Source organism: Coccinella septempunctata, chromosome 2, assembly GCF_907165205.1.
Source record: "Coccinella septempunctata chromosome 2, icCocSept1.1, whole genome shotgun sequence".
Taxonomy (NCBI): domain Eukaryota; kingdom Metazoa; phylum Arthropoda; class Insecta; order Coleoptera; family Coccinellidae; genus Coccinella; species Coccinella septempunctata.
In genome coordinates, this window is record NC_058190.1 from 4201160 (window position 1) to 4218157 (window position 16998).

At 34.5% G+C, this 16998-nt stretch overlaps 1 protein-coding gene across 1 annotated transcript in view; it reads right to left on the reverse strand.

The window, feature by feature from the left end:
* Window positions 1–4252: 4252 nt before the first annotated feature.
* The window catches only part of LOC123307624 (diacylglycerol kinase 1), a 262505-nt gene continuing 249759 nt past the window's right edge, over window positions 4253–16998 (reverse strand). The window contains exons 14-17 of the mRNA XM_044890010.1: window positions 15241–15396; window positions 13263–13464; window positions 13021–13202; window positions 4253–5046 (exon numbers count right to left, since the gene is read on the reverse strand). Of these exons, the coding sequence (XP_044745945.1) occupies window positions 4957–5046; window positions 13021–13202; window positions 13263–13464; window positions 15241–15396 (630 nt within the window). The 3' untranslated portion in view covers window positions 4253–4956. The remainder of the gene's footprint in view (window positions 5047–13020; window positions 13203–13262; window positions 13465–15240; window positions 15397–16998) is intronic.

The following is a 16998-nucleotide window of genomic DNA, read 5'->3' on the forward strand; positions in this document are numbered from 1 at the left end:
TTATGAGTGAAGGGACAAACTTATAAGATTGTGTAGCGTCTTTTCGGTTAGTTTAACAATTAATTCCTGTTGAGTTTGCCGTGACCAGAGCGTTTGAAATTTACACGGTGTTCTATTGAAAAAATACCAAGTTTGTGCCCAATCTTATCATCATCATCAGCAGCATCATCATCATCATCATCATCATCATAATCATCATCATCGCGATCTTAAAAACAGTGCTCTAAGAATGTTCCAACTACAAAAAGTAGTTGGATATTTCTGCAGAAATATTCCAACTACTTTTGTTCCTGAAATACAGGGCTAACACTGCTTATAATAGATATTTTCACATAAAAGACAGTGGCATAATTGAAAACATTCTTAGAGCACTGTTTTTAAGATCGCGATGATGATGATTATGATGATGATGATGATAATGATGATGCTGATGATGGTGATGATAAGATTGGGCACAAACTTGGTATTTTTTCAATAGAACACCGTGTATATTTCAACACCAAATTTTTTTTTCTGAATACATTGATGTATCGCAACCTAATCTTCAATAAATTTTGGAAAAAGCTATATTCATGTTTGTTTTTTTGAGAGTAGGCCATGGATTCTTTCACACATGCATTCAATTATTATTTTTTCCAGAAACTCAGGTGATTTAAATGTATTTATTTATCTCATTATATTTTAAACATTTTTAAGTTTATGTTGTAGAGTGATGTTTGAAATATAATTGGAAAAACAACAAATATGGATTTTTCTGATTTTTGAAGCTGAAATTTACTGAAGATTGGGTTGTGATACATCAATGTATTCAGAAAAAAAAATTGCAAACATCTGACGTTAAATATTTAGGGTTCAAAAAATACTAAGTTTGTGCGTAATCGTGAAAACAACGCTCTAAAAAATTTTTTTCATTACACCACTGACTTTTATGTTGAAATATCTATTATACCTAAGCAGTTTTAATTTTTTTTTCTTTCTTATACAGGGCTTGAGAAATAATTATTACATCTCCAAAAGTGTACATTTTCGTTTTCGCCCTGTATTTCAGGAACAAAACTAGTTGGAATAAAGCTATTTGTGGCTTTAAAAGTTTTACAAAAAAGTGATACGAGGTCGCGGGAACCGTTAATATCTTTAATAATAGCTGAGCTACAGTGCATTCTACACCAAAATGGGACACAGTGTACACTGAATAGGACACTTTTAGTGATTGGTGTGATTTTTTGATTTTTTTCGTGAATGGTAGAAAGTAAAGAACAAAACACAATAGCCTTGGTGTACTGTAAAGGGAGGTGAACAGTGTAGAAGAACACTGAATACAGAGTGTTTCCGAGCATAGTGTTATTATTTAAATCGATTTCAACACACTCTCACGTCAGTCAAGATTGTCTGGTTATCAAACTAAAAATGCCTACCCTGATTAATTTTTGTAGTGTCTTCGCAGAATATTTTCCGAACTTGTGTGAACATACCCACTCCGATCAGATTAGAATAATTCTCTGAAATAGTGAAGGCTGCAACGTTGCCAAGTTGAATTTTTTGATTTGGGAGGAGTTTATACCTCCAGACTCGCCATTCGTATTTGCCGTAAGGGGGGTTTTGCCAGAACCCTTGAACGATCAGTAGGAGTTATGAATATTACAATAGTTTTCACTCTCGTCGAAAAGATAGCAGCACATAACGAACGTCTTTTTTCAATTTCAGCAGGTTTCAAATTGCAGCCAATGGCGAGACTTTTCGAGAAATTTTATTGTGTGGAGATTCATTGACAAAATCATTTCGCCTCGGAAAGTAAATAACATGAATGAACATTTGTTCTTCAATGAAAAAAATTTTTTATATTTTTTTCGTTTGATGAATAAAAATATTTCTGGCTTTCCGAGATGACGAACTGATTCAATTGAAGTATAATGAAAACCCCATATAAATTAGTGGTTTCTGACTTCCGATATACTTTTTCTTCTTTTGAACTGACTACTGAAACTGTGTAGACGCCTCATAAGGAAATTCATCAATATCCTTCAATATTTTATTAATAGTAATCGACTTACTTATTAGTTGCTTTTTTGCTGAATATTAAAAACTAAGAATTAAGAGTGCATTCATTTTCTTCACGAAGGCTGGTACAACTTGATTCTCCCCTATACATTTCATTTTTTGTCAGTTTTTGTGATCAGTAGATTTAAGGGATACAACATTATCCCTCATTATTTGAAATGCAAATAGGTACTTTGGGCGGGATTAGTTAAGCATTATGGTCCCTATAATATACTAGAACATTAATTATGATAAAGGTATCACTCTCAGAGCGTTGAATATATATTATTGTATGCTGTCTAGCATTATTAAGTTAATATAAATTGGAAACGAGTATTTGCAACATATAATTTATAAACATAGTTGAACTTTTTGAATTCACGAATTATAATTGTTATTGAATAATTGAAAATCACTATCGTGGTAAATTCTTGAAATTCAAGTATTAGTAGACTAACATTAAGATAGAAATACTTACATTTTGAATTCTAAATGTCTTAGTGATGTGTCCTATGGTTATATAGACGTTATCATACCATACAGGTTGTTTTAAATGGTGATCTATGACAGAAGGCAGAACTCACTAAAATGAATCATTTCAAGAACAAATCGACTATATGCAGTGTCCAACTGCAGTTATCATTTCTCCAAGTACAATGCGATAAAACGTGCGCGTACATCAAACTAATGGTAAACTCTATGCGTTTTTCTTTAAATGTCGTCTTAAGTTTTCTCCTGACAGAGTGAACGATGTCAAAGGCCGAACTGATCATTTCCATAAGGTTGATTCGGTCATCACAAGTTGATTCTTCGTTTTACTCTTCGATAATACAGATGATCACATACGATCAGATGGATGAATATTAGGATCTATTTATCCATGATTTTTTCGACATCGTTAACTCAAAATTTTTTTATTGGTGATCTTTGGATAAACGATTCAATTTTATGAGTGATGCCTACTGTCAACTGAACTCACCTTTCAAATCACCTTAGGAGATTCACAGACACCTTTGGTCAGAATATCTCGAAGAAAGACTCGGGATGAACACTTGGAATTTTATAGTTGAGCTTTGTTGGGAGAGATGAATTCTTGGAAAAAATTTCTTAGTCAACGTCATCTGATACTCGATAATACACAGAACCTCTACTACTGGTGTTTAATCTGTCAATTTCAAGCGTGTCCCATTGGAGAAGCAGTTGTGTTGCTCTGACAAGGTCAAATGAGACCGAAACTATGCTAAGCATCTGCTTTTCTTCGGTGAAACGCTCTCCATTTAGTGGCCATGACGATGGCAAATTGGCTAGGGCTAGATCAATTCAGATCGTAACACACTATTACGTGTGATATTGTGTGGTATACCTAAGTACAACTGAATTAATTCTTCTTATAACATTAGTCGTTGAATTCTCGTTTTTTTCACCATGATTCCTCAAGAATGGATGAAGGTTCAATAATGTAAACGAGAATCAGACCATTCTTCAGAAGAAAATCAGATTTTGCCTATATCTCAGAAAATAAGCATTCTGTAGCAGTAGTATGTAGTAATAGTTGGAGGGCCGACGATGTTAAATTGGGATTTACTCGAAGGTCGTGAAGACCTAGTGGATTTTGAATATTAGATGGTAGAAAGAAAAAAGGTTCTATGATGTACTTTCAGCGGTGGGGAAAGCGTCTGCAGGGTCTCAAAGATGTAAGAAAAAATCGTCAGGTGTACATACTCGAGCGAGTCAGATTAAGAGATACTGTATATGCCCTATGTGAATATTTTCCTCCCTGTACCTCTAATCATTTTTGTATTCATTATGAAAGTTGTAGATAATAAAATTCTACACAACTTTTGTCTGAAGCAATTTTACATACTCTTAACCGTTCTTGAATTAGAGGGCGATAAGGGCGAGAAGCTTAGCCACACATGCGAAAGGGCAAGGTCAATGTAGAATCCCAGTCTAATCTGCAATTGTCAAAATGACAAGGTATTTCTATGATGACAATTTCGAAAATTTTAGTGTCGTCTCTGACTGAACCTTAGAATGTACTATTTTCCAACGAGTGAATTTTCGCTTCAGCATGTATCGCTAAACATCTCGCATTAATCGCCATATATCTCAAAAATGTTCGAACGTAGAAAAAATTGCTTCGGACAAAATTTGTAGAAAATGTTATGCTCTACAACTTTTATAATGAATGCGAAAAAGATTTGGAGCCCAGGCGAGGAGATAATTCAAAAAAACTGATTTTTGCGACCTTTATGGTCAATTTTTATTATTTCGGCCCGATAAAACTGTCAGATTACGCTTGTGTAAATCCCGAATTTCCCTCTTCGGCTACCTAACTATAACACTTAGGTGAACATTATTTTTGTCCATAGATTTTACCTGATCAATAAAAAAATAGGTTCTCCTTTGGAAAAACCAAATTAGTAGTACATTGAACCAATAATCTGGTTATGAATAAAAAAACTGGATGTTACAATCAAAAAACGAAAGTTGGTAGTATTTCCGATGAAACCGGAAGTAGAACGAATCTGAAGTTTCTTCCACGAATTCATTTGCTTAACTGTAAAATTTCAAGTGTTTATCTCGAGTCTTGCTTTGACAGTCTAACCAACGGTCTTCGTAAATCACCCTGTATAGATATTCGGAAACAGTAAAAGTATATGTACAAATTCAACATCTAAGATCGTGTAGAAAATTACAGTGAGAATGACAACTGGGTATTCGTGAGTTCGAAAAGTTTCGGAACAACAAATTACTTAAACATTCTCCGGATGTTAACGTTTCGTATTCGTTAGTTTTTTTATCCTTACAATAATTATACTATAATACTGCAAAAACGAGTGGGAGATTCGTTATTGTCGCTTATACAACTAATTTATCGACAGACTAGAAAATGCAGAGGTTAAGAACTAATCATTCTTATGATCTGAAAAAATTGAAGAACCCCCTTCCCTTCTCTGGTGGTGGACCCATCAACATCGGCACCTGGTTCTTATGGGTGATCTTTATCTGCAACAATCAGAAAATTCCATTAAAATATGGAAGCAAGGCCCTCTACTTTTTCATTCAATTCCTTTCAAAACAATTTTTCAATGAGAATTTGGCTTTCTCGAAACAAACATAAACTTCACTACATATTATAAATCGAAGTCGCTTCCCACTGTCTGTCTATACTCTGCGTATGCTTAGATCTTCAAAACTGCGCAACGGACTTTGATGCGGTTTTTTTCAATAAATAGAGTGATTCAAAAGAAGGGTTATATATTGTATAATCTGTTAATGATTTCGGTTGAAATACGACGATAACACTATTCAACAAGGGTTCTCCCACCTGAGAGATTTATATTTTTTTTGTTAGGTATCCCTCACCTTATTATAAAAATAATAGTACTAACGTTTGTTTAGCTCCCGTTATCAAAATAAAAGACATGCGTGAATTGTCCATGTTCGCACTTCTGTACCCTACGATACTTTATAAAATAAACAAACTATTGAAACAAGTTCAGTTTCTGGCAGCATTGAATGACTTTGAAAAAGAAGCCTGGTTGTCCTTTGTAGAAGTGACCAAAAATTTTCTTGGCAATCACAAATCTCCGCAATATGTAAATATCGTCAAAACGATGTTACAGGCTCATAAAAAAATGAGATGCAACATGTCCTTAAAGCCCGTTTGCAACAGCCGAGAATTCTCTGGAGAATTCCCTACAAAATTCTCGCAAGAAAACGACAGAGATTATTTTGTATGCAACTGAACAGAGAATTCTACCGAAAGTGCGTATGCAACGGTATATAATTCACGGCGCATGAATTTTCGAGCAAATTCTCTAGAGAATTCTCGGCTGTTGCAAACGGGCTTAAAAATACACTTTTTGCAATCACATATTAATTTCTTTCCACAAAATATGGGAGCCGTAAGTGACGAGCATGGAGAGCGATTCCATCAAGACATCGCGTCATTCGAAAAATGCTACCAAGGCAAAGAGTAACCCTCTATGCTGGCTGATTATTGTTGGTCCATCGTTAGAGAAATACTGGAGTCGTCCTACAGCAGAAAAGACAAAAGATCTAAGCGATCGGAATCTTTTACACCATTGCAAATATTATAATGCATTGTTTTTGTTGAAAATCATGATTATAATTATCAAAAAACAACAAGAGCTAACTTCCACTTTTTATTTATCGTGCGTTTATACCTTGACTACGAAGATTCAAAATATATATATTTTCCTTGAAAAGTCGAAAGAAGTCCATTTCTGTCCGGCTATTATGGACGACGCTGAGAAAACTATAAAAGGTAGAGAAAAATGACCAACTAGAAATTTGTAGAGCTCAAACAGTTCTATAAAAAAGTTCGCGACTCCATATATCCAACTCTAAGGATAACCCACAATAATCAGTTTTAACATCATAAATGTGATTCGAAAATATTTTCGAATCACATTTATGATGATGATGGCATATGCCCCAATTGAAGAGGTCTTTTGACTGTCTTGGAATGAATCAATGTACAAATGAATATGACCTTCATCTTCGGCATTTATTCCTGTCGAAAAATGCTCTTAGTATCATCTTCCTTCAACGAATAGTTCGAAATATATTGCAGGTTGAAACGTTATACATTTTGGCAAGAAATTAATTCAAGCGTGAGTCTCACTCCGACATCCCATCGATATAGCGTTCGTTTATCTTGAGAACTTGGAGCCCACACACCTCTGGAGTTTCATCGGATGTAGTGGCACATACGCCAAGGTTTACCTCTTGAGGCAAAGCATAGCGCGTGTGTCTTCATGTTGAAATCGAAACTGTCAGAGCGAAAGAGCTTTTTAAGAAAAACCGATTAACGTTGCATACCTTCGTTGACTTCACGATACTGACGGGATTTCGTAATTTTGTAGTATGTACCTACCTTTAATGATCGGTTATGTAAGCATAACTTCCGAAATAAAAGATTCCAATATTGGATATTATTTAAAGATTTGAAGAGGATGTTATTGATCATGAATTTTTTAGGAATCACGAAGGGTAGTTCTGAACAAAGAAACTCTTTTCTGTTTTGTTCTCAGTTTTTTTTTTAGATAAAACGTATCAAAATAATTTTCTTTTACTGTTGATATATCAACAAAAACTAAATCTTTCATGAGAAATTCAACTCTGAAGGTAGATCTGTTCGTTTTCACGGGCATAACATCAGTAAGGTCAATCGAAATTTTGACGGTAGGTACCATTCAAGATTTTTTGTTCAACTTGATGTATACTGCATTCATATTTATTTTAGCAGTCGGTTGGCCATGAAATAATTATCTCAAGTTTTTGTAACTAGAACGGAGTAAGGTTGGCACTCATGAACTATCATTAATGTCATAACGCCGTTGCCACAACTAATATCAATTTTTATTACGAAAATGCCGAAAGTGATTGGAAAAAGAGACAGGGTTTCAGGAAGTGCTATTTAGAATTCAGGTCCGCTCATTCAAATAGTTTTATCCTGATATTCTAAAATTCACAATACGTCAGTCGGTAGCGAACATATTCAATGTAAGAGAATTTATATAATGTTTCATCTGAATCTAACGGCCGGTTTCATAATAAAACCTAAAGCCGCTTTAACTTTAAAGCTTCCTTCAACCCTACTAACGTCCAGTTTCATAATCAAATTTAAAGTCACTTTAAGCTTAAAGCTTCCTTTAGTGTCATTTTTAGTAGGGTTAAAGGAGGCTTTAAAATTAAAGGGACTTTAAGGTTTGATTATGAAACCGGCCGTAAAAATGACAGTAAAGGAAGCTTTAAGCTTAAAGTGACTTCAAATTTGATTATGAAACCGGACGTAAACGACTTATATTTCAGCTGAATATTTCCACAATCAGAAAGATTGTGAATGAAGAGGATGACAAAGAAGTTCCTTCTATTGGGAGACCCAAAAAAGTAGTGGCATTTAAGAATTTTATGTTTGAGTAAATTAATGCGAAAAGTTTACTACAGGATTTTCGATGTCATCGTAGAATAAGTTGATTTTTCTATTTTTCGTTTGACTTGTCCTATACATTGTAAATGTCTCAAGGTACCAATAAATACCTAATTATTATTATTATTATATCAATGCATTTAGATGAACAGCCACAAATACCAGCCAGTTGTCCTATTAATTGTTTATTCATGTGAAACTTTTGTTCAAAGGTGAAGTTCATCTTGATTGAAACTTCCTTTAATTCCTTTTACTTATATTGATGCAAGATGATTTTTGTTGAAGAATTCAACATTCTTGTAATTATCTGTTAATTCCTTCGGGAGATAGCCATTCCCAATCACTGCAACATATGCATTTCATCTTATTTGGGTTAATATTTTTGAAATCTACAACGGATGTAACTTATTCAAACTTCAGCCAAAGAAGATTTACTCTCCTCAAACTAGTGCATATTATGATATTATACTGATCTCTTGTATTTTCCATGCATATAATTGGATTTGGTATGCCTTCAATCAGTTTGTATGAACTTCAATTATGTTCGTGACATATTTTCCGAAGAGATTCGACATTGTGATTTGTGATGAAATACATAATAACAGAAACTTTTACGTGGAACGGGCAACATAGCGTTGATTTAAAACCCAAAAATGTTTTGACAAGCTTAACCCAACATTTTCGTACTATACAGAGTGAAATGTGTCAAATTTCTATGGTCAACCGACTGCTAAAATAAAAGTGAATGGAGTATAGCTCTCGAAAGAAGAACGTGTACATATATTCAAACTCGAATGACTCGAAGACGGGTAATTCATCAAGAATACTACATCATAAGAGATATTTTGGATCAAAAGTTCCAAAAATATTGCGAGTTGAATGATTGCAAATTACAAAATATGGTCGACGTTATATGTTTAAGATGTATCATCCATCTGCAGATAGAGTAGCAGTGAAATTCATCCAGGCATTTTTTAGAGGACGCATTATTTGAGTTATATCAAGTAATATGTTTTCTTTTGTGTTGAAGTAAGGATTTGAAAAGTTGGTCCTGCAAAGCTGCAAAGTAAAAAATTCCAATCAATATTTGGCTCTACAAAGAAAAACTTAAATGAACTAAGAAAATTATTGAATGATAAAAATATTATATGAAATGCCACAAAACTTATCAAGTAAACTTTTTGTATTTTTTTCATGTCCGAATTTTTGTTTTGATTGCACCATCATAATCCAGACTCTTCGTGGTATCACTTCAAATCGAAAGTATTCCTGAGAAGTGGAGTCTGTTTTCCTTCCTTTTATTTATTTTTTATTATACTAATTGAGTTTTGAGTAGGAAAGGCCTCATTTATTTCGGAAACGGATTGCACGATTTTTGTAGATTTTGCTGTATAAGGATCTTGTGATATGGTCGATAGTATGGTGGTATTGACGTTGCAATCAGATCTTTCCTTTTTCCGATGAACCAATGAACTTTGTTATTTCAAATGGATCACCCTGCATATTTTTCGCCTTTTGAAATCCTCATTTATCCTTATTTATCTGATTTCTTTAGTAATTACCGTATCAATAAAATTATTATTTTGACAATTACAAATATTACAAATATTTGTATCAAAGATTTTAGAGGAGAAAGATGGACACAAAGCGACTAAATTGATTTGAGCGCACTCTATGTTTCAAATGTATTTCTAAGACCCTAAGACTGGTTGAAATTTTAATTCGAGGGCCATTTGCAGAAACATATGAAGTTTTATAAGATTTCAGATGGCCATTTTGATCGAAAAGGTTTTAAATGTTTTGATTCTCGAACCGCCTTTTTTCTCATTTAGCTCGTTGTAGTTTGCTCCTCATTGAATTTTTTGTTTTATTGCATGGTGAAGAAGTGTGGATCGAATAAAATTGATTTTCCGAAATTAAGTCTTTTAATTTACTAAGGAAAACGTAAATTTTCACGACCTGACTACACCATGTGCTGTGAGCATTTTACTGTAAAACAATTGAGAACTGTTCATACACGCGAATTGTTATATGAAGGCCAAAGATTTATATCTCTATAATCTTTGATGCAGGCAGCATCCCTTGCATGAAGGGTCCATTTAGAGGAATTTATGACTTTTATACGTCCATTCAAAGATTCTCAATAGCTACTCTTTCAATATATTCAGAAATGCAAAGGTTTTATTGATTTCTATTTGGGAATCTATTGACTGTCAAATTGTTATTTGGGAAGTCAAGGTTTTATGGAACCTGCTGTGAGTGTTTTGTTCATTCATTAATCAATTTGTATATTATGTCATAAAGAGGCCATATCATAAGGAAATCATAAAGAAAACATGAAGAAACTATACTGACGGGCTAACATACAGGTCTTCTATGTATATCTTGGTAAGGTTTTTTTTAATTGCGGTTCTGAAAATTCTGTAAATAATATGTAAGTAACGGAAATGCGTATGCTATGATGGTATATTTAATATTGGTTCATATTAATTTCTGATATGAATTTTAGAAATTCAACTAAGTTTATCAATTCAAAACAACGTAGTGCACAGAAATAACACCTTTGACAGATCACCATATAGGGAACTCTAACCATTTGTCAAAATCAGCTGATTGTTCGTTACTGTGGGGCACACAAGCTTTTCCCTCCATTGATTCGCGTGCTGTTTTGGTCGAGTATTTTGTTTTGTGCATGTTTTTGGAAAAAATGTTCTTCCCGACGTTAGATTAGAGTGATAAGACTATAGCTTTTTCAGAAATGCCTATTTATAGTGATAATAAAAAGCCTTGTGTGCCCCACGGTAACGAACAAACAGCTGATTTTAACAAATCAATTAGGACACTCTTGTGTCCTAGTCAAAGCTCTATTCGCTGCGCATAATTTCAAATTTTTGTGAATTTCTTATAAATTGCAAATAAAAAATATAGTACATCCAACATCGTATTTCATTGATATCAATTGATTCCAAACAATGTTCAGATGAAAACTAACATCCTGATCTCAAAACAAAAACATACATTTGTTTTGTCGCTCAGGATGTTTGTTTTGTGCTCTCCACACAGTCGACATTGAAATATTCTTTAGAAATAGAGTGTTACAAACTTTTACAATCTGAAAACAGTGAAGCGGGTGTAAAGAAATGGCAACACGAGACAGCAGAAATAAAAACCTCAGAAAAAACTCTCTGTGTGCCGTATAAGTGTAATAATAATAAATTTGTGTGAAGAATAAGCTGAAATTATTATATTCCTTCCTCCCCCTTCTGTGTTGACAATACGTTTTCAGCTCCATCTCATTGTCAAATGTGGCAAACACAGGCCAAAATGTAGTCGGTTTTTAGTACTAGAGATATGAGGGCGTCTCCTATCTTACCCTATAATATTTGATTTGTATCTTCTATACCACACGAAAACGAATCAGACATCAGACTCATACTCATGCATTGCAAGAATTATGTGATCAAGTTTATCGTAGAGGTTATACAGCAACATGCTGTAACGGCTTTTTCTCGGGGTACTCGAGCGCCAACTATTCTTTAAGGGAAAATAGCAAACCTACCCTGGTAGCTACGAGCCCAAGACAAGGTTCCTCGGTGTCAGGGGTGTTAGCGACAACCAGTGAAAGTCAAAATCAACGTACACAAATTATATTTGTCGACTCGTACAAGGAAACACAAATGGCACTATTTTAAAATTCTTACAGTGAAAGACTAGAGATCAGTGAATTTACAGGGCAAAACGGACGGAATGAAACGGAGGATCCGATCTCAAACGTTATACGGGGTTTACGGACGTGTTCGCCAGCCAGAACCTAAGACGCCCACTTAACGGACAGGCATCGGACTTCAGCCAGGTTAGGGGATGAAATACGACGACACAGAATAACGACTGCTCACCCTTAGGCGCATTCGGCACTCCCCGGGTATTCACACCAGCAGAGTGCTTCCTAACCGTAGGGGTGAACACGGGAACGAACGGGAATATTCTACGAAGGGTAGCCACTCCAAAGTGCCTTCTGTACCGCCCGGGTATCCACACCAGCAGGGTACGTTATTGACAGTAGGGGTGGAACTCAGACTCTGGTATAGGAGGGGTGTAGACAGAGACTGAAGTTCCAATGATATATAAAAAAAAACGGAGTGTCGTTTTACCTATCGGTTTGGCCACTTGCACTTGTAAAATTCCCGAACCACCAAATGAAAATAAACATTATTTTTGAAATTCCCAATCATTTATTTTCAAAATTGATCACTTGACTTTTTTTTAATGCGATTCGCGGTTTTCGCTTGAAAAAATAAAAACCGTTTCTCTGCATGATCATAACAGTATCCTTAATACATACATATGACAATATCACCATGCAGAGACATAAGTACATAAATTTTATTTTTCAGGTGAAACCCGTGAGTCGGACAAAAAAATTCAAGGGATCAAATTTGCTCATGTCAGCCACCGACTGTCTAAATAATACCACTCTGTATCTCAAAAGGTAAGACGTTTAGGACATATGTTCATATAAAGTTTTCTTCTTAAAATGGGTCCAAAAATCAGATGTGCCCCAACTGTCGAAATTAGGTGAAATTTGCGTCGATGAAGACATCTTAATTTCGACTTATCTGTGCTAGCGAACAAAAAACACGGTTATCTTCCAATTCCAGTGTATTTTATACGGTACAATTCCAAACGATGTCGGAATCATGAATTGAAATTTAAAAAGATTCTTCTAAAAACTAATTCAAAAATAATAATAATTACGAAAATGAAACTAAAAAGATTATTCTAAAATGAGGGGGTATGTTTGAAAACTACCATTTCATTACAATGCAGCAGGCATGCTGAGGTGAAATGTGCAAAAGGTAGTATTCCAACTCTCTGTCTGAAAGATCGAGGAATAAAAGGATCAAGACCTCTGAACAAAATATCCTTAAATATGGATCATCTGTCATGTTTGTCATCACTATAAGTAGGTAGGTAGTGCCAATGTAAAAATGGCACAACATTAAGAAATAATTTAAGCTTACCGTTGTAGGAGGCTGCATCCAAGGTTCTCCATCAATCTGCATTGGGAATGTTTTTTTCGTCTTTATCACAACCGAAGAACACTGAGCCAATCTTCTGCCACTTGCTCTCAAACCTGTGCGTACTTGACCCATGTGAAGACAATTCTCTAGTCCTATGACTTCAATCAAACCGTCACCAATATCTGAATTTAAAAAAACCAATAATGAGCCAACACACAGCTTAACGAAATGAATCTTTGTACCTTGCACTGCCCCCTTGAGATCGATCGAATTGAAGCTACTGGTGCTCAAATCTTTCTGCCTCTTCTTCTTTTTCGTCTTCTTCTTCGCAGTCGTTAGATTGTCGCCCCATAAGTTTGATCCTCCGTGCGTGTACGGTATATTCAGGAGGGCGATTCCTTGAAGAGGTAGTCCGTTTGCCAAGTCCAAAGAAACGTTGTCACACTGAAAATTTGGAATAATTATTAAACTTATAACCTAAATCCCGAGCTGTTGTGACGTGAATGAATAAACAAAATCTTTGTAAAGGACTTCGGAGAATTATTTATTTAACAGAGTCTTACATTATTATATTTCACTTTATTTGAGATGCAGAAAAAAAGCGAGTAATTATATAATAGATAATGACTTTACACTTTGGAAAACTTCAACTCGCGGCTGTGTATGTTTCGAACAAAACCGAATTCAAATGTGCATGCACAAAACTGTAATGGTCGACTTGCATTCGGTGACAAATGTCATCAGGTACCATCGTATCAAAGTACTGAAAATCTCTTTGAACTTGAACTTTGAACAAATTTTTCAAAAAAAAAATTGTTTTTTTGAAGATTTCTGCACGCCTGCACAGAAGATACAAAGACCTTGCTAAAAAAGTACCACATGAACCACTTTCCCTATTCAAAAAATTTAGAGGGTTGATGGGGATGGCACAGGGTGCAACAAAAATCCTCCAAAAATGCATAAAAATTTGGTGAAAGTGAAACAAAAATTGACCTGTTTCAGGATTGTTGCCAAATATTTTTCTTGTGAGAAAATGAATTTGTTCCATAATTTTGACGCGCACTGTATAAACTGTCCGCCTAGGAACCAATTTCCTTTTTTTTGCATTTTTTCTGATTTAGTATACAGGGTGTTTTCTAATTGAATGTCAATATTTATGCGGTTGATTTTTGGGCCCATTTTAAGAAAAAAACTTCATATGAACATATGTCCTAAACGTCTTATCTTTTGAGATACAGGGTGGTAAAGTTTTCAAAAATGAATTATTTATTATCAATATCTACAATACCACTTCAAATATTTCAATGAAATTTGTCATACATGTATACTATGAATCAAGAGGCATTTTTTAATGTATAACTTTTTTCTTAATTTTCACCAGTGGCGTTCGTACGTAATTTGACCTACCTATTTTGGCAGACATTGATGGTACGACACAGATTTTTAATGAAATAAATATTATTTTTGAAATTCCCAATCATTTATTTTCAAAATTGATCACTTGACTTTTTTTAATGCGATTCGCGGTTTCCGCTTAAAAACCGTTTCTCTGCATGATCATAACAGTATCCTTAATACATACATATGACAATATCACCATGCAGAGACATAAGTACATAAATTTTATTTTTCAGGTGAAACCCGTGAGTCGGACAAAAAAATTCAAGACATCAAAATTTGCTCATGTCAGCCACTGACTGTCTAAATAATACTACTCTGTATCTCAGAAGGTAGGACGTTTAGGACATATGTTCATATAAAGTTTTCTTCTTAAAATGGGTCAAAAAATCACCCCCATAAATATTGACATTCAATTAGGAAACACCCTGTATAGGGGCGGAGATGGTGGTACCTGTTCAAATTGACTGTATACTTGTACTAGTATGGGTAAATATAGGACTGTAATATTTAAAAAAATATAGGGTGGCAGACTGAAAAAAAATTTCTACTTTGCCTCTGAATTCTACATAAAAATGAGACAAAAGAATTTATTTCGATATAATCGAAACTTCACGAGAAAGGACACCAATTTAATCTACGATATATTAAATTATGAACACAAAAGAAGATATAGGGGGTTGCCGTTTTGCAATTTTCCATCTTTTGAAAATGGAGATAATCGGAAACGTTCCGTCCAATTCCCTAGCTCTTACGGTTACAGAGCTGCCATTAAATCGCCATCGAATTTTGCCCTCCCTGTAAGATCAAATATCAACTTACCACTATGTCGATATGTTCGTGTAGGTTTTTGCAAGAAGCCGCAAATTGCTCGGATGTTGCGTATTCGAAATACCACAATTTATTTTTCATTCTGCTGTTGAATTTTTCTGGATTCTTCTCCCTTTCAAGATGGAACTTCACACAAATAGCGGCATCCTGTAACAAAAAGGATTGGCTCATTTATGCTCTTTGAAATTATGAGGGGTGAATATTATCATGTGTGAAGTTGGCCAACACTTTTCGATCTTCGGAAAAAAAATTGTGCTGAATTGTACTAGGTTTGCACTGCTTTGTGCCATTGAATTCAATTCAATTCCACACGGTTCTCAAAATATTTCTCAAAATGTATGGATTGGGCCAGCCCAGCACTTTTAGAAAAAAATGGGTTTTTAGGCCTGAAATAGACTGTGGTATACATGTACAGGTTGGGCAAAATTCGTTGTCTACTGAAGGGATCTCCAGAACTATAGCAGCTAGAAGAAAACTGATGGATGACTCGAGCTCTTTTCTCTTGACTGATCCAAAACTGAAAACAGATCCAGCCTAACCTTCATAGATTTTGAGTTATGAACGAAAATTGAGAAATTGTGATTTTCAATGAATAACTCGCTTATTTGAACTCGTATTCGAAATCTGTTGTTACATCCTTTTTTATGAGGAATTTTAATATGAAATTATTAAATTTTTTGATCCAGTCATTTTCGAAATACGACAGGGACTTCTATTTTTCGAATGAAAACTGTAGTTTAAAATTCTCCCATCTTGCAGCAAATTTTTTGCGGATTTCAAAAATGTATCATATGTCGCTATTCACATGACTATAACATAAGAAAAGAATTCAATACTTTTTCCTGCTTTTCTGTTGAATTTTCAGTAGGCTGGAGTAACCATAGCGACCGATGAAAATGCATTATGGTTCGTGAACTCCACATAATTCCATGTGAAATCAACCTTCTGTGATAGGAATCAAAGACTGTCGAATAATTATTTCTTTTTATATTGATATCGAGATCGATATCCTTAAGAGAATAAAAGACTTTTGTCTGATTATTTATTAAAGGAAGTCGGTCGGTTTGTCTATTTATGAAAGGAACTTAAAGAGTCAGTAATATAAAAAAAATACGATAATAGGCTATAATTACAATTTTTACAAAAAGTAAGATGATGAAAAATAAGTACCTCCATCAACGGTAGTGGAAAATTGTGAACCATCCTTAGATAAGCATGCCAAACTAACACTACATACAGGGTGTTTCATGAGTCGTTGGCCATAGCCCAATGGTGAATGCAGCTTATCCAGGCCTTTCACAAAACTTGCTTGTTTTGTATCCTAAGGCTATCAGTTTCGGAGATACGGGGTGATTCATGAATATTGACCTAAATTTGCGATAGCCATAACTCTGTAGTGGAAGGTCCGATTTCGATAAAATTTCATGGGTTTGTTCATTTCATAATGCTCTTTCAAACGGCTCATGAAATTTCAATATTTTCAAGGCAGTACTCAGAATATCATGATTTTTCATTCAAGAACCAAAATCTATATTTTTTACATCCCTTACAGAAATTTCGTTTTTGCCATTAAAAACTACATAATTTATTCTGAGGAATTCAATTTTCACTTTGCATGGCACATTTGTCACAAGGGAATAGGAATCGGACGAATTCATATTTTATATCATTTTTTCGAAATGCGGTCCTGTTTTTATTCCTCGGGTGATAATATTTATGGTGTGCTGAGAGTTCAAAATGAAGAAGAAT